Source organism: Mytilus californianus, unplaced genomic scaffold, assembly GCF_021869535.1.
Source record: "Mytilus californianus isolate M0D057914Y unplaced genomic scaffold, xbMytCali1.0.p SCAF_9, whole genome shotgun sequence".
NCBI lineage: Eukaryota > Metazoa > Mollusca > Bivalvia > Mytilida > Mytilidae > Mytilus > Mytilus californianus.
The window spans coordinates 98009981-98035132 of NW_026262745.1; the positions used below are offsets into that span (position 1 = coordinate 98009981).

At 31.4% G+C, this 25152-nt stretch overlaps 3 protein-coding genes across 7 annotated transcripts in view; all 3 read left to right on the forward strand.

Annotated features, from left to right (window-relative positions):
- Positions 1-757: 757 nt before the first annotated feature.
- The window catches only part of LOC127715522 (uncharacterized), a 73561-nt gene continuing 49166 nt past the window's right edge, over positions 758-25152 (forward strand). For 3 of the 4 annotated variants that reach the window (XM_052221583.1, XM_052221585.1, XM_052221586.1), the window contains exon 1: positions 21425-21530. In XM_052221583.1, the coding sequence (XP_052077543.1) occupies positions 21516-21530 (15 nt within the window). In that variant the 5' untranslated portion in view covers positions 21425-21515. Of the gene's footprint in view, positions 873-3777; positions 3955-4332; positions 4525-21424; positions 21531-25152 lie in introns of those variants that run through there. The other variant, XM_052221582.1, reaches the window with a different exon arrangement.
- Positions 11201-13886, forward strand: LOC127715526 (uncharacterized). The gene is made up of 2 exons (XM_052221589.1): positions 11201-11673; positions 13784-13886. Exons 1-2 carry the CDS (start codon positions 11228-11230, stop codon positions 13791-13793), a joined length of 456 nt encoding a protein of 151 aa, XP_052077549.1. The 5' UTR covers positions 11201-11227; the 3' UTR covers positions 13794-13886.
- Positions 21428-25152, forward strand: part of LOC127715520 (uncharacterized) — a 248440-nt gene continuing 244715 nt past the window's right edge. Inside the window, exon 1 of one of the 2 annotated variants that reach the window (XM_052221581.1) lies at positions 21428-21445. The gene's annotated coding sequence lies outside the window, so the exon portion shown is untranslated. The remainder of the gene's footprint in view (positions 21446-25152) is intronic. The other variant, XM_052221579.1, reaches the window with a different exon arrangement.

Genomic DNA, 25152 nt, shown 5'->3' on the forward strand with positions numbered 1-25152 from the left:
GATCCCAGCCGTACACTATACCTACTGTGCTTATAAGATAAAAGATTCTATGTCAAGCCAGCAACGATCACCAAGGGACGGTGCCACAAAATATTCAATTCATCTTATGCTCAGTACAGGCTTAACAGAGTATCCAAACTCAGAATCAAATGAGGATTAATTATTTCAATTTAAGTTTTCTTTCAATTATTAGTATCTTTTATATAATTATAAAATGCAAATAGTCACAGTTGGATCTTCATTATTAATTATTCAAATTATTTTGTTGTTAATATCTTAATACTTGAAGTTTGGACATGACTTTGATATACTTTGCATCAAATGTATATATGTATGTATATCATGTGTTAAGGTTCATCAAAAGGTATTGAAAAATATGGCCGTGTTTACACCACAAAATACAGTACAGGCAAACTGATGCATCTAGTCCATTTAAATCAATACTACTCACAACATTTATTATATTAGGGGAGTTTCTCAAACCTCTTTCCCAGCTTAGTTTATTTTGGCACCTTCTGCAGAAATGAAAAAAAAAAATGAATAGCAAAATCCAGAAAAGTTTATAATTTTCTGTAACATAAAATGCATTTAACTATCTAGTTCCTGCCATGCCGCCATTATGCCTTAAAACTTTTCCAGTTGCACAGGTTTGTCTGTACTCAGAGTAAAATTTGTGGTGTAAATACGGCCATATTAGCTAAAAGGTTATGATGAACCTGAAATTGAGATATCTTGTTTACTTAATATGGGAGGTAACTATGTATGATGTAAAATTTGTAACTGACTCTTAATTCCGTTATAGTTAATTCCAACCACTTCAAGAAGTTGATTCCCTTGGAACCTTTGAATGGTGAAAGATGGCAGACAACGAAGTAAGTTTTACCAGATTTTAATCATGAAAGATTGATAAAATAAAAAGGAAGTCAGTAAAATTCGAAACCGAAAGTAGGTTTTAGAAAGATTACTTTTCTGAGTGAGAGTACCTGGAATGACCCCTATATAGAGAGCCATATCAGTCGACCGGCAAGTATCTCAAATGCTGTTTGTCAATATGTTTAAACTTTGGACAATGAAATCATAATTTAACTACTTGAGGAAGGGGGAAAAGAGGGGGGGAGGGGGGGGGGGGGATGGGGGGCATTTTGGGTACACCCACTCAGGGGTTTCCAAAAAGGTATCCTGTCCACGAGTACCTGCACATTACAGTATGGCGGGATGAACTAATTGTTCATATCTATACCCCCACTTTAATCTCGATGAGTACATATCAGAATATCAAACTGGTCCAAGAAAAATCATCAATCAACTCAATAATAACGGTAAAGTATATAGCAAGTTCCTAGTACAAATAAAGCAATAATAAACAATATCATAGGAAAATATGATATAGGAAACCTAACGCAAGCTCAAAGCGCATGACCTGCTGATATAAAATAACTAGAACACACCCGTGACATCGCCAGTCCGTGACTGAATTAAAGTATCAATGTCTTATTTTTAGCCTGGATTTTATTTTCGTATTGTCATCTTATAAAGTCATGCTGATTATAAGGTGCACAGTTTTCTCTGCTTTCAAAATCTTTCTGTTTGAACCCGTTCTGTTTTTGGGGAAGGTTAACTTTCTGGTAGTAAGATCCGTCACGGCCAGACTGGGAAACTTGGTAGGCAATGCTCAAATTAAATCTGTACCGAAACAGTGTATTAAATGTCATCCTGTACACAATAACCCATGGTGATGCTCCTATTAAAGGAGGAAGATACAGAACATACATACATGTGACATATACTATTGGTATCGGTGTCGGATTCTACCCGGAACTTGTTAATTATTGGTACAATTAATTTTGTGGAAAACAAAAGGGCCTGGAATGGTGTAATTTTTAATCACCACTATTGTCCAAATTAGTTAATATATAAAGTTGAATTCTTTGGTTCGTCGTTTTTACGTCATGCCGGCTAACAAATTGGGCCTCGTTATTTAAGTAGTATAGATGTCACTCGTACGTTCTAATATCGGCGACTGCACTTCACTGTAGATTTCATACAGAAACGCCAACAACGCTACAGGTACTTCGAAGGCTAGATATTGTTTTATGCCCTGAAGAAACCCGTACAAACTTTCATTTCAGAAAAAAAACTGTACATTTTGGACAAATTGGTTGTATTTTATTAAAAATGAGCTGCTTAGTATAGGTTTAGGTGATATTTGGTATAATCAAGGTTTATTTTTAGATAGTAAGCTATCCAGTACTTTTTACTTGACAATTAAACAGCGCATGTTTGATTGTCTAAAACAAGATCTTGACAGCCAACTGAGTAATTTAGTTAAATGTTCAAGTTGTAGATATATGGTTCAAAATTTTTGTTTACAATATTACTTATGTAAACCAATACTAGTTATTTATAAGACATGTATTACCAAAATAAGACTTAGTAGTAATGATTTAGCTATAGAATGTGGACGTTTCTCTGCAATTCCAAGAAGTAATAGACTCTGTAGTTTTTGTAAAAATGACATTGAGGATGAGATACATTTCATTTTAAAATGTCACACTTATCAAGGTCTTAGATCTTATTTTATTAAACCTTATTATTGGAGAAAACCTTCTATGTATAAATATATTCAATTAATGAGTTCGAATAATCTTAGAGAACTATGTAATTTGGGTAAATTTATACTTCGTGCACAAAAACTAAGATCTAACATGTTGTAATATGTTTCACATTACCTTTTGCTATCTATGTATACTGTGTGTAGTATATATGTTGCATGCCTATAGTTATGACTTTGGTAAATAAAGATTATCTAATATTCAATAAAAAAAACCAAGAAACACACACAACAATATAATATCAAACATATTATAATTCAATTAATATTATGTTGACATTGACTCAAGTGCACCAGGTAATTGTATTTTGACTTTTAAATAAACAGGAGGCTTAAGTAGTTTGTGCGGAGAAATCTCTATATATAAAAAAAAACGAAAAAAAACCCCTCACATTTAACTATGAGGTATACTGCAAATAACATTGAATAAAGGATATTATGACTAATCTGCAGTGAGCACCAAGAGTCGATGCTTAAAGGGAAGTCCCTACTTGTGCTTAATGCAGATGAGTCAAACTCCTAAATTATTAAAAATAGATTCTTTAAGATTATAGATTCTGTGTCTAGCCAGCAAAGATCATCAAGGGACTGTGCCAGAGAATATGAAATTCTTCTTTTGACCAGTGCAGGCTTAACAGAGTATCCAAACTCATGTTAAAGAGTTACATTGAAAATAGTTATTGCAGATTATGTTTTCCTTTAATTATTAGTATCTTTTATATATTTATAAAATGCAAATAGTACATTGGGATCTTCATTATTCATTATCCAAATTATTTTGTTGTTAGTATGTAAATATTGGAAGTTTGGACACGATTTTAATATACTTTGCATCAATTCCTCTCTTTTTAATAAATGGTTGTCACATGTAAATAAAAAATTAACTTCATCTTCAACCTCACCCGAGGTGCACCTGAGACAAATTCGGTTTTGTCGAAGAGTACCCTGGTATCTGCCACATTCAATTTGCGATTTGTGAGCAGATATTCTTAATCTAGTAATACATTTCCTTTGCTCAAAAAGTCGCATTATTGACAAATAATTTTCAAAACCAAAAATTACACTTGAATGTTACATAAGTTCGTAGTTTACCATCTTTATGTATATCTAGCTGTGTATAATACATATCACGAAAAACATAATTTTGTAGTACTTTGAAATTTTAGGTCATACATGCACCTACTTTACAAGAAACGGTGAAAGACCATGTTCGAGAAAATTTATTTCATTTTGTCAGTGACCTTGCAAATTTTGCAAGTGAAGCAAAACGTGATGAAGCCCAAAGACAATACAAAATGTTGTTAAGTGTCGAAAGCAACCTGAAGGGCATATTAAAGGATCAGGTAACATTGTTTACATTCATAATAAATTAACATTAACACTGTAAATACTTATAATTGTTCAGGACTCTAGCTCGTAATTCTTTCAATTATAATCAAGTAATTTAGGAATATGTTTACAAATTCTTGTTTTTTTAATTCACTTTTGTTAGATTTGTTTTGGAGTAATGGGATTAAATTATAATAAAAGAGGAAACAAATTTAATATGTTGTTGATCATCAAAAGACAGGAAATAAGTCAACGAATGGTTTATCCTAAAAAATTTATTAAATTGATTTTACGATAATTACTTTTTATGGAGTCCTTGAATGACAGTAATGATAACATTCATATCAAGATACATTTTCTCTAATAAATTCATTTTTCGTTTTTAATTGCAGTTCAAACGATTACCAAACACTCCTGATGACAAATTATTTAACATGGAGGTGTTTAAAAAGACTGCTGATGATACTATTCTATCAAGAGCAATACTAAATCAGTTAAACAGGAATCCAGTTGCTTTAAAAGCAGGCTGGGACTATTATATATTAAAACAATCAGAAAGAACATTAGAGGCTTTACAAGGAAAGGTAGTTTAACCTACTTTCACTTTTTTATTTCTTAAATTAGGCTTGCTCATTATAAACTACATGTATTTTATCTATGCTTTTTTATTCATTATATATAACTTTATTGCAAAAAGTAAAACCCTGACGGATAACAATGCAAACATAATATACACAAGAAACATACAATACATGAAAAAAGTGCTAAACAGATAAGATAAGATAAGATAAGATAAGATATTTTATTTCCAATTATGGGCCCCAAAGGGCATAAACATTACAACATCAATAATTTTTTTCATAATACAATACAAACAATGAGATAAAAAAAAAAAAAAGTTAAACGAGAACTATTTAAGTTCTTAAAGAATACGTAGATAAAGAATCTATAGTATGTTGTTTTTTTTAATACTAATGCATTTTATTGCAAGTATGGTTGATATAGATAACAAACAAGCAGCCCAAAAAGAAAAAAAAGAAAAATAGATATCCACATATGTATAGTACACAAAAAGTTGGATCAATTAAATATATAATAATTAGCCAAAAAGAAAGTAGAAATTAAACATGTCCATGACTCATCCTGTGTCAGCAGCAAATAGGAAAGCATTATGGTTTCCTAAAGGCAGCTGACACCAGGGGGCGATACCTTATGGGCCATAGGCATGTAAAATGTGTGTAAATGTCTCTTTCCTACCTGTATCAAAAGCAAACAAGGAAGCATCATAGGTAACTTGAATGCAGTTGATACCAGGGGACGATGCCTCAAGGATATAAGAGAACATTTGAATAAATAATATATCTTAACAATTATTTTTTTTTTTAATCGGCTAGTATGTTTGTGATATTCAGATGAATATAATTTTCTATGTCCAATCAAATGTATATACACACATAGATTTCCTTTAACTAATCTTCACTAAGGAAGATGTTTGTATATAAAATTACATATTATTTTAAGTAACTCAACATTTTCTACACTAAATAACCAGATAATTTTGCTTTGACTGTTCATATGATTAAAATAAGAATTATATTGTGCAATACTAGCTAACATACAATTTCTATCATCCTCAAATTTGTTACAATCAAATAGAAAATGAGCCTCATCTTCGACAGTATTGGAAGAACATTTATTACATATTCTGTTAATTCGGGGAATACCCTGATATCTACCTAATTCTATTTGTAATCTATGAGAAGATACACGTAATTTAGTAAAACTTCTTCTAAGTTCAAAATTCTTGATCAATGTTAGATATTTTTCAAAACCAAAATTTGTTTTATATAAAAGGTAGGTTTTCAGTTTACTGTCTGAAAATTTATCTATTTGTTTTTTCCAACAGCTAATAAACAATATTGATAGCTTGGTTTGTATATATTTCTTAAATTTGTATAAGGATTCACAAAATGGAGCATTTATGGCATTTGTATAGTCAATACCAAGTATTTTAAAAACAACATTTATTGAACCATACCATGATGTTATATTCATGTGATGTAGTGTCTTTGATTGTGTATATGCCTCTTTTAATAGAGGAAAATTATTACCTAAATTCTCTAATCTATACCAGTACAATAACATTCCTTTTATAATATTAAAATATATTGGAAATCTTCCAAGTTCAGATAACACTGCAGCATTTGTTGTTTTCTTGTGTACCCCAAGTATAAATTTACAAAATTTTATATGAAGTTTCTCACAGGGTAAACCTGAATATAATTTTTCAAAAGATATATCTTCCTTCTTACATTTAGAGGAAAGAGAATTAAACATCCCCCATATTTCGCTACCATATAATAAAATAGGTTTTACAGTGTGGTCAAAAACATGAATACTTGTTTTTACATCAGGATTAAGTGATAAAAGATCTTTCCTTAATTTGAAATGAGCTTTCAGGGATTTTTTGTATAGTTCATTTTGAGCATAACTGAATGAACCAGATGAGCTTAAATATAAACCTAGGTATTTGTATTTTGAAACACATTCCAGATTTATATTCTGAAATGTGAATATCTGTTTTACATGTCTGCCTGCCTTGTTGAAAATCAGCACCTTTGTCTTATTAGTATTCACATTGAGACACCAATCTTTGCAAAATTTATCAAGCATTCCCAGCTTTTCTCGTAGTCCTTCAGCTGATGTAGATAATAAAACAATATCATCAGCATACATTAAACAATGTAGATCTTTGTCATTGACATTAACTGGGTCTCTAGTATCTGACAAATATCTGGGCAAATCATTTATGAATATCTTGAATAAATTCGGACTGAGGTTGTCACCTTGTTTGACTCCAATATCTAATGGGAAAAAATCACTTACTTGATTTTGAATTTTGACACATGATTTGCTAATTTCATACATACTTTTAATAATGTTATAAAAATAAGACCCACCCCAATATCTAGTAGTTTAATCTTGATCCCTGTATGTATAACAGTATCAAAAGCCTTCTGAAAATCAACAAAACAGGCAAACAGTCTACCTTCTTTTGAATTACAGTATTTGTTAATAAGACAGTTTAAAATAAACATATGATCTGCAGTTCTGGCTTTCCTTGTGAATCCAATTTGACTATCATGTATAATATTATGTTCCTGAAGAAATTTGTCCAGTCTTAGACTTAATATTCAAGTCAAGTTAATATAAATAATATATATATAAGTATATAGATAATTGACCAATGTGGACCTTATTTTCGCAATTCCATGGATTGCTTTATATAGCCTACAACACTAGACAAAATATCTTTATTGGGATCTAAAATAGTTTTAAGTTTAGAGTTTGAGTCAAGCTGGTTAAAATTAGGATAATGGGTTTTAATTGTATTTATAAGGGGATTTCTAATATTACTGGTATATATATTTATATATATCATTAAATGTAACTTTTTTTCTCACACATTGAATAACATGACAGTAGGATGGTCAATCTAGTGTCTGTCAATACATTATAATGGTACCGACAGTAATTTTAGGGAAGTCTGTAATTTCAGACATCAAATGAAAGGGCCGGATGCTGAATTTCTTGATTATATCTTGCCAGGGATTTGAGGGTGGGGGGAGAGGTGTGATAAAAAGATATAGGTAGAGTCAGTCATTGCGATTCATAATTGTTACTCACCAGGCAACATCACGTCGAGGACGACGTCGTTATTTTGGATCAGAAAGTGCAGAAATGAACAAGATTGTCCTACAAGTAAATCAACAGAAAGGAAAAGTAGAAAAAATGGATACATCTGGACCTCAGACAGGTGGTGCCACACAATCACAAACACCAAAAGAAGTAAGAGTTTTTATGGATTTGTGCATATTTGTTGTATATCAACTATCTTGGACAAGACTCAATTTAGGCCGAATATGGCCTTGAATTTAAACTTTATCATAAAATTTCAAAATGGCCATAATTTGGTTTTTAAATGGACCTATTTTAAAAGCCTTACTTCTGTTGAAAAAAACCTCATAAGAGTACAGCACATTTTGGATATATTGTCAAATTACGATGATTTTGTGCATTTTCCGGGCCTAAACGCTTGAGTAAACCCTTCGCCGCAACCTAGGATCCAAAATGTTCTGTAACCAAGATTTGCCAATAATGTATTGAATCACTAGACATAGTAACTTTCTGGATCTTGGATGGCGGCCAAAGTAAATTATGCTAAAAACTGTTAAGAATTTTTGACAAAAACTGACGTTAGAACTAAAAAAATGCATACTAAAAGAGTCAATACTCTGTCACTTTTAATGTTATGTGCCCAATTGGAGTTATTTTGTATTAATAATAATATCATAACTCTTAGGGCCAATTTTAACCCTTCGTGAACTTACTCCAATCTATGAATGTTGATCAAATATTTCAATCATTCGCTGACATCTGCCATTCACTCTATTTCGTGATGTTTTCTAAAAGGTGTAAATTCTACAAATTCTGCTTTGTCCTCGGTTATTATAATTTGATGACCAAGAGTTGCGTCGGATGTTTAGAACAATAGTCAGCATTATTACTGTCTGTTTCAGTTCTTGCCATGACACGAATAAAAAGATACGGGGTGTGGTAAAAAACCCAGCAACAATACAAAACAATTCAACCAAAAGACCTTTCGATGTTAACCTAAGAGAAGGTTTGGATGAGGTACGCGTTATAAAGAATAATAGATCAAAATGCCTCAAAAAGAAAAAAAATGGGTAAAATCATAAAGGATTGGCAATAATACACCTTATCGCTATTTAGTCCAATCCGGAAAAAACAGTCATTTAGAAAACTTCCTATTTGGGTCAACAGGCCTTGAACAGGGAAACAACAAAGGTCATCAGTAACGAGCTGAGGGAGGGAAAAATTAGAAAGCGATCAATAGGAAACTTTGATAGATTATGATCCACTTTTTCGAAACTCAAATTATAGTCAAAAAATATTGTGTTTGAAGTATTTACGATGTTTTAAACAGATCTCATTAAAAAAAGTATCATGCATGGTGCATTGTTTAAACAGGGACCCAGATAGCTTCAACTGGATGAAAAAGTTGTGTAATTTTAGAACTTATCCGGAATGGAATAAATAGCGATTAGGTGTATGGGGTGATACCCGGTAATATATACGACAATTTATCGGAATATTATTTGAAGTTCAATTTGTGTCCTGCATTCTCCTTTTAAAATTGTAAACGAAAAAATGTCGTTTTGTCAAGAACTAAGTAAACAAAAATGCTTCAACGGCAATTTATCGAAATTTTATTTGAAAAAGCAATTTTCTTAAAATTCCTAAATTCGTGATTAGCTCTGACCCACGAAATCCACAAAAATACTAGTACCACGAATAAAAATGAATCCATAGTAATATGAAAATACTGAAATGTCCGTTTTGATTCATACAGTTCACTCCTTTGGGAACTGTGTACATCAATCAATATTATCATTTTCAAAATTTTTCGTAGATATTTAATCTTTTTCAAGGTTGGACATCCAGCAGATCGCCTTACGCCGCTTTGGCATAGAATTGAAGATAATTACTTTTCGGTTACGTATGCCCTAATTAACTTAAATGATTATAAACATTTGGTTCTTGGATAACAGAATCTGTAAACGATGTAAATTTTTTTCTATTCGTATGATGACAGAACGAAGTAGTATTGTTATATAAATACAACTCGCTGAACTAGTATACATTTTTGTTTAGGGGCCAGTTGAAGCCGGCCTCCCGATGCGGGATTTCTCGCTGTGTTGAAGACCCATTGGTGGCCTTGAGCTATTTTCTGCTCTTTGGTCGGGTAGTTGTCTCTTTGACACATTCCCCGTTTCCATTCTCAATTTTAAGAATCATTTTAAATGATGTGGTGATCAATCATATAAGAAGCCCAAAAATAACAAAACATTCAGTAACGTTTTGATTGAGTAATCACTTGTTTAAACCAATTTAAAGTATATCAATTGATAAAAGAAATATAATTTTCTGATGATTAAGTATGGGTTCTCATGGCATATCACTAACAAATGAAGGCTATGCATGATCTTTCACGATCAATTTTGGTTAAAAATTTTTAAAAATCCTACATTTAAAAAAATCATCTGAACCGTCTGCAAGACCCCCCCCCCCCCCCCCCCCCCCAAAAAAAAAAAAAAAACCCAACAAAAAACAGTTACTTTGTCCTATACTTTCTGGCATACTTACTGATTAGTTTCAAATGTCGCATGATATATTATAATTTGACCAGAATAGATTATAAAACGTGTTTTTCTTTAATCAGTTGCATCTGGTTATACCTCGCCTTTTTTGAGAGACACATGTTTTTTTTCTACACATTTTTCACGCTTTTTGATGATGCGACCGTTTTCCGAAGATATTGCATTCACTCTCCGGTACTTGATCTTTGACGATCCTATCGCAATATACTTGATCAATTGTTACTTATTCTTCCACGGTCATTTGTCTCGATCTACCAAATGACAGTCGTGTAGATGTTCCAGGTAAATTGGCTTCTTACTCGCTGGAAGAACTCGTTTAAATTGAAATTATATTAGAAGGAGAGCAGAATTCACAAACAAAACAAAAGACAGAAGATATTAAGGGGACAATTGCAACTCATAAGTCGAAGATAAATCGACAGCATTATGGATTAAATAAAAACTGACATAAAGATAATAACAGTCTACAAAACCTAAAGATTGAGCAAAAAGAACCCTACCAAAATCCCGTAGTGATTTCAGGTGCCTCTGAAGGGTTAACAAATACCACCCTATGGATCATGAGGCACCCGTCATGTTGCTCATTGTCTTTCTTGCACAACAGACTTGACTGGAGTGAAGATGAGGGAAGTTGCAATTTGTCAAAAAATTGGGGTTACTAATTCTTAACAAACAAAAACTAATGATAGTAAAGAGTGAAAAGCATAATCGTTCAAGTTTTAATAGGTATACTCTTGGTGAGACCTCAATTTCAAAATATTTCACCTGAATGTATCTTTGTTTAGATATCTAGAGCGCAGACATCAACCAACAGTTGTGTGTTCTGTGACAAGAAAGGTATTTTCTTCTGCTATGACTGCAAGTTTGCATTTTGTAAACCTTGTAGAGACAATCATGATAAACTACCGCAATCAAAAACACACTCTGTAACCGATTTGAAAAGTGTTAATCCATCAGCAGTTAGATTAATATGCGAATTACACAAATCAGAATAGACGTTTTATTGCATTCCATTAAAAGAATCGTCAAAACCAAACTATCAGATATGAAAGACAAATTTAAGAGTGTTTCTAAATTGACAGCAAAAACTAAGATGGTTTACATACCAAGATTAAACGAGGAGGGAAAAAATGCTGTTGCAGAAATTCGTTCTTTTGAAAAAGATTTACAGAAATTAATAGAGACAAAGGCAGATATCAAAGTCAATGAGGTTGAGGATCAAAGCAAGTGGAAACTAGAGGAGTTACAAAGTGTTTGGCAAAATAAAGACAGAGTTCACAGAAAACAAACATCTGTTTATGAAAGTCTTGAAACACTTATGATAGAAGAATACCCTGTCTCATTTGTGGTGTCTTATCAAACTCTAAAGAGGGATGTGTGCGATTTGACAAGTGAGGCAAAGGATGATACAGAACCATACCACATACAAGCGCCAGATTTGAAAGGATTTCTCGATGAAACCATTCATTCCTTACATGAGTATAGAAAAGTGTAAGATTCACATTTAATTTAGAAATCAAAAACATTAAAATATTTAAATAAATGCATATTACAATTACACAGTTCGGCTCACCCCAAAACTGGCTCGATAAACCTTTCATGAAAATAGTAAAGGTTTGTGAAGTGAATTGGGATTTATGTGTGAAAAGGACCGAAATATACGTGGCTTACTACCTTGTCAATGAACTTAGACCATAAACTTAAAATAAATCATTGAAACGTAAAGCATAAACTAGTTTTGCTATTGTGGAATGTTTTTCCACTCATCAAATGAAGTTTACAAAAAGAAGTTTGATTGCAGATCAGTGACTATCGGAGAAAATAGGCGGAAGATACCTAAGTGATATTCAAACTCTAGGTCGAAGACAAACCGACAACGCCATTGAAAAAAAAACGAAAATATAAACAACAGTCTACAAAATACAGCATAGAAACCCGATAACAGAGCAACACGAACCCAGAAATGATCTTTAATTCAAAATTTGATATTAGATAGTGGAGCGAAAAAACGCTTGAGCAACACGAACTGCACATAAAAAGGAATGATCGCAGGTGCTCCTGAAGGGTAAGCAGATCCTGCTTCATTTGTGGCAGCCGTTGTGTTTTTCATGCAAGTGCAAACCTGGTGATAAGTCAATAAGTGTCAGTATATCAAACTCATGCACCCAAAATAGCATTATTACAGCATAATAGAATCATATAAAGTAATGTGTATTTGTCTTCCTGTTTGCTGTTGTGTTGTGCTTCAAGCACAAAAGTGTAGAATATACCAAGGCCAATAAAAAACATAAGTTGGAGAAAAAAGATAACACCATGATTAGATGAAATACGACGAAAAGACAAACACCAGTCCACAAACACTACAAAACTAAATAATTAACAACACGAACTCCACACAAAATAAACCGGAAATGAGCTTTCAAGTACTCTGGAAGGGTAAACAAATTGTTGTGCCTAAAGCTGAAACACATATCCTGGATAATGCAAGGCACACTATTGATTGGTAAGTACATGACCAAATTTAAACGTAAAGCATAAACTAGTTTTGCTATTGTGGAATGTTTTTCCACTCATCAAATGAAGTTTACAAAAAGAAGTTTGATTGCAGATCAGTGACTATCGGAGAAAATAGGCGAAAGATACCTAAGTGATATTCAAACTCTAGGTCGAAGACAAACCGACATCGCCATTGAAAAAAAAACGAAAATATAAACAACAGTCTACAAAATACAGCATAGAAACCCGATAACAGAGCAACACGAACCCAGAAATGATCTTTAATTCAAAATTTGATATAAGTCAGTGGAGCGAAAACTGTAGTTTTATTTTATATAAAAACTTTACATAGTCACGTCTTTTTACCCAACTCATTGAGTGCTAGTCATGCAATATTTGAGACCTGAACTATGACCTTAAACTAAAATACATGTAAATGAAGCGTACAGTATAGGTCAAAGCGACCTACTTTTTAGAGGCTACAATTCTCCCGAGGATGCATCTTTAAAATTTTGAAATACAATAAATTGAATTCAAAAAAGGTTTAGATAGGTAGTACGAGTAACATTTATTGAGACGTTGGTACAAGCCTCATGATTCATCCAAATTTACTTTAAAGTATCTTAGTTTTTAAGATCTGATCTCAGATTTAAAGAATAATTGCAGTCAATGAAAACTAAACTATAGGTCAGAGTCCAACCTTTTTATAGGTGGCTGATATACTCTTCATAATATATCATTACGCAATAGCATATAGTTGAAAGTTACTTATTGTTCAAGATATGAATTCGAATGTAAAACTTAATCGAAGCTAGTAAAGCGTAAAATGAAGGTCAAAGGGAAATACTTTTTGTGTAGTATCCTTACACCAGATTGTATGCTAAGCTGTAGATGACGTAAAAATGAAAACTGAACTCATTGCAAAGTGATATTAAAACTGTTATAAAAGGCACTGACCATAAGACTTGCGCCATGCAACATTGATCTGATAGTCAATCTCTTCAAAATACAATGTACATCTGCATACAAAATTATATGAATATATTTGGTAATTTTGCTATGTAAATGTTTATCTGTTGTAAATATAAGTTCTTATTTTTAACAGTTTAGAATAGAAGATATGCTGGGAATGTGCAACATACTCTTCAAAGAAAAGAAAGCAGAATATTGACGTACAGAGTTCTAATATATATATATATATACATTAGATATCAGAATTATCAAAAGTAATGAAATAGTGTGAAGTTTAACAAAATATATCATGATAAGTTATTGATTTGATTTTTAAGGTATATATAATATGTTCAAAGTACTGTGTAATCTTTTTTTTTTTAAATATCTTATTCCTCTTGTATTTTCATCAAAGGTTCTAATATGTGACAAATATTTATACATTTTTATTTGACTTTATTTCGCATTATCAAAATAAAACGAGATTTGTTATAAGGTTTAAATATGATCAGAGATTTGCTAACTATATGGCTAATTTTCAAAAAAAGGATGAAAATTCTTGCACCAAATGCAGTTTATCAAGATAAATAAAAATGCATCTCATCTTCTATTTCCATACAGTGAGCCCCAATTCTAATTCTTGTTCAAAATCTTCTCTTAGGAAATGAAATGTTTTGAGTAAACATCGCATTTAAGCCTTCAAAAACCTTGTGTGACTGGTTTGATATTAAAAAAATTTCTGGCTTTATCACTACTTTTGAGGTAAAAAAACACAGTGCGTTGAGCACACTGTTCTGTACATCCTATTAGTGAACATTTTAAGAGATTTATCAACGAAATATATGTACTCCAATATTTAAGTTACAAAATGATGTGTACTTGTATACATGTAACCATACTCAGTCTTGTCAGGATAAAAAAGATTGTGCATGGTGAACGAATCTAGTACTAAAAATATCCATGATTTCATTGTTAATGTAATATTCAAGATAGGAGTTATCTTTCTTTGTCCATAATTGTTGTTGAACCAATTCATAGTACAGGCTTCAAATGCTTATAGCAATGCAATGTTTTTTTAGTTCCGATTGCAAAATGAATTCAATCTTTACCTTTCAGGTCGCACGGACTATGAGATCTAACATGACTAAATGATAGTAAATATGGTTCCAATTTTTTTGTTTGAATACTTGATTGATTTGAAGCAATTTCTTTTCCATATGTTATAATTGTTTTCGATATAAATCATTCTTAAATATATAATTGTCGAAATCCGGATATGGTGTACAAAAACCTTTGCACCTTTTGTTTGCGGTATATCATCTTTTCCGCAAGTTTATTGTTTTCTGTTAAGTATTAAATTTTTAATTAAGATCCATTTATTACATCGGTGATCCGTTTATTTGGCAATCGCCAATGGCAGTCAGCAGGGTTTAAGAACATTTGTTGTTCGACCTGTTAGTCAAATGCGTTTTGTTAAAATATACCTTATCACTTTTTTGGTCTTTTGGAAAATGTTGTTTGTGCTGTATTTAGACCCCTTTAACAAGAAATTTGTTTTGCATGCACACGTATAAAAATTGCGGTTTTTATCCAACGCAATCATAGGTTTGAACGTTGTTTTCAATTTAGACTTTTATATATATATTTATATATATCATTAATGCTTGTTTAGAGAATACTGATTATACTTGAAGTTCTTATAGGAGGCATTTTCAAAATAGATCGAATGCATGCAATCGACGATTTTTTCTCATTTGTCAATAATGTGCCTGAGAGACTATGCATTTGTTGATATACTATCATCTGAACTACAATAAGACCAGGAGTGTTGAAATATTTAACATTATACAGGTTTACCATGCTTTTCAAATTTTCGATACAATTTTTCTATGAAAATTTATAAATAAGAAGACACCGTTGTAAATAAGACTTTGGATTTGATGAAATATAGTGCTCAATTTTGTTATCCATTCGTTTGTTGCGTTTGAGCTTTTGATTTTGCCATTTGCCTAGGGACTTTCCGTTAAGAATTTTCCCCGGAGTTTGGTATTTTTGTTATTTTATTTTTGCATAAATAAAACAATATCCTATAAACAAAGGAAAAAAATAGAGTCAATAAATTTGTGATTCTGTCGATTATCGATTTTATTATGTTCATTATGTCACAAATCTTTATATAATTTACATGACAATAACGTATCTAATTTGATTTGATTATACCTTATCACGATTTCTTGATCTTAACTTTTACCTCATGTCTGACCATCTGTTAACCTACATTCATTTTTATTGTTGTTTTGTTGCTTAATATGTTCTTATATATGTGTTTATGTTTGGGGAATGATGTTTGTGGATCTTTGGTCGTCCGTCTGTTACCTTTAACACATTATGATTTACCTAACACCACATTAGTGTATTATTATTGGCAATTCAGAAATATACTGACTGTATTTTAAGATAATCATTCATCACTCTGGAAATTACATTCTGTTTTTGGTTATACTTATCCAGTAGTGAGGCTTGCTGAAGAAAGGAAATGCAGGATATATAAACAACATAAGGAACAAGAAAATTTGATGTCAACATACGATCAGTTATAAAATCGAACAATCATCAGATGTTTAACTAATGAAACTTACTTTTAGAAAGACAAGTCATGCACTAACTGTTATTGGATCTTAACGTTAATGTTCCTCTGTTTGAATACCTGTCTCGATCACTGCATTTGATTGATATACTAGTCTTCTGTAAGGTTTAATTTCCTTTACTGCTGTACTTATGTTACAAAGCATTTTGAGTTAACCTAGCTTGAAATTTATTAAGTCTAAGAATTCATATTGGAGATACCCTTAAAGAGAAAAAAAAGTAGCTGTTAACTACATACAGTAACAGTTAATTCCATATTAGTATATAGGTGTTCTAAACACATAAACTAGTGTCCATTAACTAGTGAACTTTAATACAGCGAAAAATATAAAGGTTACAAATAAACAACAATAACCACATCAAAAAATTAGCAAGAGAGTATGACAAACCTTTAGACAAAAGACAACATAAAGGGTAAAAAAAGAAGAAACAGACATACAGTCTAAAAAACACATCACAAGACTGTACAACACAGAAACAAACTCAATCAATAACTCAAGAGACATGGAAGAATATATATAAGCAGTTCCAGTTTCTCAAATGGTTCACATCATTTTGCTCGTATCAAGTAAAGAAGCATTCGAATTAAGATGTCATAGATGTAAAAGGGTATCAGGAAATCCGGCTGTTTCATATATTAAAATGATGTCTATAAAAATGTTGTTGAATGTGTTAAGTTTAACAATTAATACCTCTTGGTTCATTGGATTCTTCAAGGTATTTCCGATAGCCATCAAAGGTGACGAATAAATAAAGCGGTGGACGATACTAGAAAGGACAATCAAAACCCATAAGCTGAAAAGAACCCGACAATATAATTGGAAAAAAAATGTATGACGACAAAAATTAAACAAGTCTACAAAAAACTCCAGATCAAACATGTCAATAAAAAACAAAAACCAAGCATACTGATTGTTTCAGATATTTTTTGCTATCATCAGAGCGGCTTTGTATGCCTTCGCCGCAATCCAAAATGCATTAAATGTTACGTCGTTCCGTCTATCCGTCTCTCCGTACTTCTGTCTTTTCGTCCGTTCCATTTTTGTTGGAAAGCAAGCTTGAGCGGGGACATTCGTGTCCTAAAATATACTATTCATTTATTTCTTAATATGATTTGTCTCTTCCTAAAAAAATAGTTTTATTCAGTTTGAGCATATACCATGAAAGAAAATAGAACTGATCGTTTTAATTTGTTTTGAACTTTAGAAAGAGGAATACTCGTGTAAACTGTTGCATAAGGAGAGGGACTTTGATTGTAGCTACCCAATAACAGATGTTTATTTTTTTAAGTATCCACATTATATCAATCATTCATTAATAAAGGTAGTTTGCTTCATGCTAGCTGTGGTGATAGATTGTTTATAAGTTTTCCAAATATTTTGACCTGGAGCATCACTGAAGTAACATTAATTGTCGAGATATGCATTTTGTGCATTAAAATTAGTACCGTTAATGTTATTATAGATTATGTGGAATTCGGAAGGAGGCATTTTTTAGCATTTGCAAACTGAGCAATATAACTTTGTCTGTATCGAGGTTGCAATAAGACAATTACAGGGGAAGTTGGAACTAAATATAAAAGAGAGGTGGCATATACAAAAGGTGTCGTCAAACGTCCAAGTCGAAATCTAACTGCAATTGGCATGGCAAAATCTGATCTGATCTGATTTGTGTTTTGAAGACCCTTCTTTGTCTTTTTGTCTTTTCGGTTTTTGACATGGCAATTGCAGTTAGATTTCGACTGATTCAAAATTTTGCAATGTTTCAAGTTACGTTCGGCAGATATATTATAGGAAGAAAAGTTTCATTAATGTAGCTTCATTTAGTTTTGGAAAATAAGAATAGAGGGACATCATTCAAAAACTACCGTTCTTGTAAAATCGCATGGATAAGAGCGAGAACACATTAAATAAGTGAAAATAGTTAAAATATTAAGGTATATTAACTAAAATCAAATTTAAACAGAATAAATATATATATATATAATAAATAAGTCTAAATTGAAAACAACGTTCAAATCTATGATTGCGTTGGATAAAAACCGCAATTTTTATACGTGTGCATACAAAACAAATTTCTTGGTAGAGGGGTCTAAATACAGCACAAACAACATTTTTCAAAAGACCAAAAAAGTGAAAAAGTATATTTAAACAAAACGCATTTGACTAACAGGTCGAACAACGGATGTTCTTAAACCCTGCTGACTGCCATTGGCGATTGCCAAATAAACGGATCACAAGATGTAACAAAATGAATCTTTATTATTAATTTAATACCAAACAGAAAACAATAAACTTGCGGAAAAGATGGTATACCGCAAACATGAGGTGCAAAAGTTTGTACACCATATCCGGATTTCGACAATTAATGTCTCTTCAATGATGTTAGGAATCGAAACGGTATTTGGAAGGCCATATAATTTACCTCAATTTAGGATAGACTCTTGAATTTTGAAGAGTCGAAATAGGATGAACGGATCATATAAACCCGAATATTATCAGCTGTAGTTAGAGGGGGCGATAAGGCTTCTGCGCAATCCTAGGCGGAATTGTAGTAGAAGTGATAAGTGAAAAGTACAGGTTCCAATCTCTGTTGGGGACGAAGTAAAGAATCAGGTCTATTTTAACATTGTTAGGTTGATTCTCTAGGCACTTTATATATATATATTTATATATAGAAAAGGGTATACATTCCTCAAGCGCCTGTGAAATGATCTTTTGAAGGGTATTTTTATCAACTTCAAGTATTTAAGAACTGCTTTACATTTGAATCTGTAATAGGGAAATGCAAAAAATTAAGAAACAGAAATGAGAAAGACAGATATTTAAGTATGATGCCACAATTATATGACACACTATATATATAGGAGCTTGTTTCAGGAAAAAAATGAATTGTTGATTTCATGCAGTTAAAACAAGACCAACAATAGAAATACAAATCTTTAGTCAGACCATCACTAGAATATGTCTGTTCAGTTCGGGGTCCTTTCTTTAGTGAGGATATGAATAACTGACTAGAAAAAGTGCATTAAAAGGCTGCAAGATTAGTCACTAACCGACAAAGATACATCTCACAAGTGTTTAGTTACACGATAAATAATCTAAAATGGACAACCTCAGCTCAAAGAACAAAAGAAGCCCGCCTTGTCATCTTCTATAAAAAAATCAAATCAACTGATTGCCGTCATACAAACAGACAGATTAATTCAACCGTTCAGATAGTCAACACTCGTTATTTTCCAAGTACCATTTTAACATGACACAACCTTCTACAGAGATAAGCGACCCCAAGGAGATGCCAATGCAGCTCTATTCATAAAATAGAGAATGGAAATGGGGAATGTGTCAAAGAGAAAACAACCCGACCAAGGCAGAAAATAACCGAAGGCCACCAATGGGTCTTCAACACAGCGAAAAAATCCCGCACCCGGAGGTGGTTTCAACTGGCCCTTAAAAAAATGTATACCAGTTCAGTGAAAATGGACGTCACACTAAGCTCCAAAACATATAAATGAACTAAATTAAAAAAACATACAAGATTTACAAAGGCCAGAGGCTCCTGACTTGGGATACATGTACCAATAGTTAAAATCTTTTATCTCATTATAAAACCGAGAAACAAAATAAAAATGTGTATTATATAAAAATGATATTATTGATTTTGTTTTATAATTTAATCAAATTAAGTTGACCGTAAATACGTTTCCACTAAGCAATGTGTAGTACAAAGTGACATAAACTTCCGAAAGCGGTCACTACAAATTAGTAAAAATAGAAAAATAAAGATGTATTTAAGCCCCAGTCATAAGTGAAAAAACTGTTTATCCTAGATAACATGAAATACTTGTTTTTACAAAATATTATGAACAAAGTACACTATTTACTTTGTAAGTACATACATAGCTATGAAATCGTAAAGTGGCGGGTTGTGGATTTTTAATTTCAGTATATATGACCGTTTTTGCTCTATCTTTAGAAATAACGTTTATTCTGAAAAATTCTCAAGTACATGATTTTACTGTCAAATATTACTGTATAAAATAGATGTTTTCTTAGTTATGTACATCATTTATGTCTGTAATCGGTATCATGTATTGCCTAATAGTTTTATTTTCCACAGTTATTCTTTATTTCTTTGCACCCTATTATTCTCTTTTTTTTACTCATACTTCTCTATTCACTATTTTTTTGGGCCAGGTACCTACGGAACCGTAGCTCTTATTGTCAATATGCACCTTTTTGACAATTTGTGGACCAAATTATTATAAGGGCAATAAGAGCTACGGTTACACAGGCACTTTAATTGTCTCTGAAAATATAGGTAATTTTTTTTCAGAGACAAGTGCCTGTGGCTAATCACCATTCATGTATCTAGATTCACTTAACTGTAACTTTTGTTAATATTTTATAAATGGGTATATGGAAGAATTTTAATACCAGGATTAATGTAATTTTGTAATATATAAAAATTGTATTTATTCCTGTTTAAAAATCGGACAAAGGGAGATAATACTGATAAACCATGTTTTTTTTTTATTCTTTATGGGAAATAACTCCGTATGACAAAGGAGTAGGTCCGGTAAGGGCCGATTTTGGCCTCAAATTTCAGATTTTTCTGTCGAAAGATTTTGGACACTTTTTAAACACTTAAGTGTCTATTTCAGTTGATTCAATTAGTTAATGTGAAAGATTTTTACTTATTTACTCATTAAAAACGCTCCGATTCAAGCTTAAATAGGAAAAATCTGTCAAATATGCCAAAAAATGTCACTTTTCAGATGGTTTTTGTCAAAAATACTAGTGGCCGCATCCGTGTTCATCCTCAACTTTTATATATGTTATGTATTATCATCAAATACAACTTACATTTCAATATTAAGAATGAACACAAATGCGGCCACTTTCATTTTAGACGGAAACCGTCTGAAACTAAACTAAAATGCTAAAATTGTGAAGATTTCAGTAATTTGGCATGACTTAATGATGCTAGTACCCAATATATATGCATTGTATTGTCAAAAACAGCCCATATTTGTGTAGCAGAATCGTTCTACTTTCCAATAAATAACTAAAAGTTTTCATTTTAACAATTTTGTAAAACTGCTATATTTTGGGGCCAAAAAGGGGTCTTACTGGACCTACTCCTTTCAATATGAACTGTGTATAGAGTTGGACCAACGAATTAGTAGAATATTGTCAGTGTTATAAAAGAAGCAGTCACTAAAAATTTCAGACGGAAGAATGGCTACTCAAAAAGTAAGATGGGCCGATATTCATAGGAAAACCACCCAAAATGAATGTTTTATCTAAAAAAAAAAAATTCAAGGAAGTAAATTAACGTAATCGAAAGTAGAAAATCAATTTTCGTAAGCAGTATGAAACAAAAGTCAAATAAGAGATTTAAAAAGAATAATAAGCGAAACTGCTACAATGTTACTGTAGGTAGATAAAAAAGGACTGTCAGATTTGAAAAAAAAATAATTTATATTATACATACAAAGATTTTAACAGTAGGAAATCTTTGATTTATGGGTTACACTAATGTCCTGACAATGTCCTGACCTACTTCAACTTTGTACTGACTAATGTCCTGACCAATATGAAACTGTTAAATACTTTTTTTATTTTTAGTAACATTGACTTTAAATTTGGAACCAAGCAAGATGACAACATTTATTTAATAAATACAAGAAAAAAAAAAGAAAAAAAATATTTTTAGGAGGTAGAAAACTTGACCTGACCAATTTTGACTTTTGTTGATTAATGTCCTGACCTATATGAAACTGCTACATACTTTTTTATTATTGTAACGATTGACTTCAAATTTGAAACCAAGCAAGATAATAACATATATTTAATAATTATTTGAAAAAAAATTGGAAAAATAACATTTTAAGGATAAAAAAACTTGACCTGACAAACATGACCAACATCGACTTTGCCGTGACTAATGTCCTGACCAATATAAAATTGTAAAATACTTTTTTATTATGGGTATGATTGACTTCTTATTTGAAACCAAGTCGAATTATAAAGTTTTTTTTATACTGATCATAAATAAATTGGAAAACAATATTTCAAAGGTAATAACAACTTGACCTGACCACCATCAACTTTATTCAACTTAATACACAAACAAAAACGTTATAAGTTCTTAACTTATACTAACTATCATTGAAATTATATTTATCCTATCCATAAAACACAACAACCAAAGCAAATAAATATTGTTAAATGAAAAGATAGGGGAAATATAAGTACAGGTTGCTGACTGTGAGTATTGCTTACCCCTCCTTTCATAACCCTATTTGTTAATTTGATTAAGTGTAAGCAAGGATTTGTATAGTATGCAAATCCTTGGTAAAAGTAATGAAACTAATTATTGCATTATTAAACCCAATTAAATAATTATAAAAGCTACCTATGATAATGATTTTAATAACTAAGTAAATGCAAAGTTTTTTCCTAGATGGTAGAATTAAAACAAAAAAAGCTGTCAAAAATAATAGCAAAAGAAGGTGACATGAACAAATAAAATTAAATCAAACCTATATATTAATTACTGTAATCACAAATTGGAATGTTTACTTACCTATCTATTACTTATTTTTTTTGTTTAATTAGTTATTGTGTTATTATAAATGTCATGTAAAGGCAGGACATGGGCTTCGTTTTGTTTGAAAATGAAGTGTATACAAGCATACAAATTAAAATTAAGTTAGAATCACAAAAAAATCAAATAAGGTATACACAATTTTAATGTTAAACGTTAAAAAATGTTAATTCTTGCATCTAGGAAAAAAAACTTTGCATTTACTAAGTTATTAAAACAAATTAAAATCGTTATTTTAGGTAGCTTTTATAATAATTTAATTGGGTTTAATAATTCATTAATTAGTTTCATTACTTGCACTTAATCAAATTAACAAATAGGGTTATGAAAGGAGGGATAAGCAATACTCACAGTCAGCAACCTGTACTTATATTTCCCCTATCTTTTCATTTAACAATATTTATTTGCTTTGGATGTTGTATATTATGGATAGGATAAATATAATTTCAATGATAGTTAGTATAAGGTAAGAACTTATAACGTTTTTGTTTGTGTATTAAGTTGAATAAAGTTGATGGTGGTCAGGTCAAGTTGTTATTACCTTTGAAATATTGTCTTCCAATTTGTTTATTATCAGTATAAAAAAAACTTTATAATTCGACTTGGTTTCAAATAAGAAGTCAATCATACCCATAATAAAAATGTATTTAGCATTTTTACATTGGTCAGGACATATATATATATATATATATAGTCACGGCAAAGTCGGTGTTGGTCAGGTTAAGTTTTTTTTATCCTTAAAATATTATTTTTCCAATTTTTTTCGAATAATTATTAAAAATATGTTATTATCTTGCTTCGTTTAAAATTTGAAGTCAATCCTTCCTATAATAAAAAAGTATGTAGCAGTTTCAAATAGGTCAGGACATTAGTCAGCAAAAGTCAAAATTGGTCAGGTCAAGTTTTCCAACTCTTAAAAATATTTTTGTTTTATTTTTTACTTGTATTAATTAAATTAATGTTGTCATCTTGCTTGGTTCCAAATTTAAAGTCAATCCTTTTAAAAATAAAAAAGTAATAAGCATTTTCATATCGGTCAGGACATTAGTCAGTAAAAAGTCGAAGTTGGTCAGGTCAAGTTTTCTAACTCTTAAAAATATTTTTTTTAAAATTTTTTTCTTGTATTAATTAAATAAATAATGTCATCTTGCTTAGTTCCAAATTTAAAGTCGATCCTTTTAAAAATAAAAAAAAGTAATTATCATTTTCATATCGGTCAGGACAATCGTCAGGACATTGTCAGGTCATTAGTGTAACCCTTGATTTATAAATGAATAGGTGTAGGGACTGTTTCCCATGTGTAGTAGATACTTAGCCAGCCGTAAGTGGTTGTGCTAGGGAAGCACTTCTTTAGCTCAGTCTGTTGGAGCTTTGACATGAAACACAGAGGTAAAGGGGTTGATATCAGGATTTAGAATAAGGGTGAGGGGGTGGCAAACCAAGGTAATTGTAGAAATGGACTTGTCGAAAGACATCTATGCATTAACCTTATAAGTAACTACATTAGGACCCCCTTCCCATTTATCCATTTCACATAATATATGTTATTTTACTACTTGTTTCACTACTATGGATCCACTCTGGTTTAATTACAATACAACGGTGGGAAGAGGAAAAAGTTGTACTAAGTATAACATGGGAGGTATATAAAGTTTGTCTTACTTGATCATATTAGTTCATCTTGTCTTATCGATGCTGCCAATCAATTTTGAGTTGCAGGTTTGAATCCTGCTGGTTCCATTGAATTTTTAACACAAAGTATTTAATAGATATAAGAAGATGTGGTATGAGTGCCAATGAGACAACTCTCCATCCAAGTCAAAATTTATAAAAGTAAACCATTATAGGTCACAGTACGGTCTTCAACACGGAGCCTTGGCTCACACCGAACAGTAAGCTATAAAGGGCCCCACAAAATTACTATTGTAAAACCATTCAAACGGGAAAACCAACGGCCTAATCTATATAAAAAACGAGAAACGAGAAACACTTATGAACCACATCAACAAACGACAACTACTGAACATCAGATTCCTGACTTAGGACAGGTGCAAACAACTGCAGCGGGTTTAAACGTTTTAATGGTACCAAACCTTCACCCTTTTTCTGAAACAATAGTGTAACATCACAACATAGAAAGACACACTATAAAATATCAACTGAAATAGCTTAACTCAATCAAAGGACATATTAACACCATTGAACATACACTGAACAAATAAATTTGACCTATGACACAATGTAAATTCAAAATAAATAAACTAA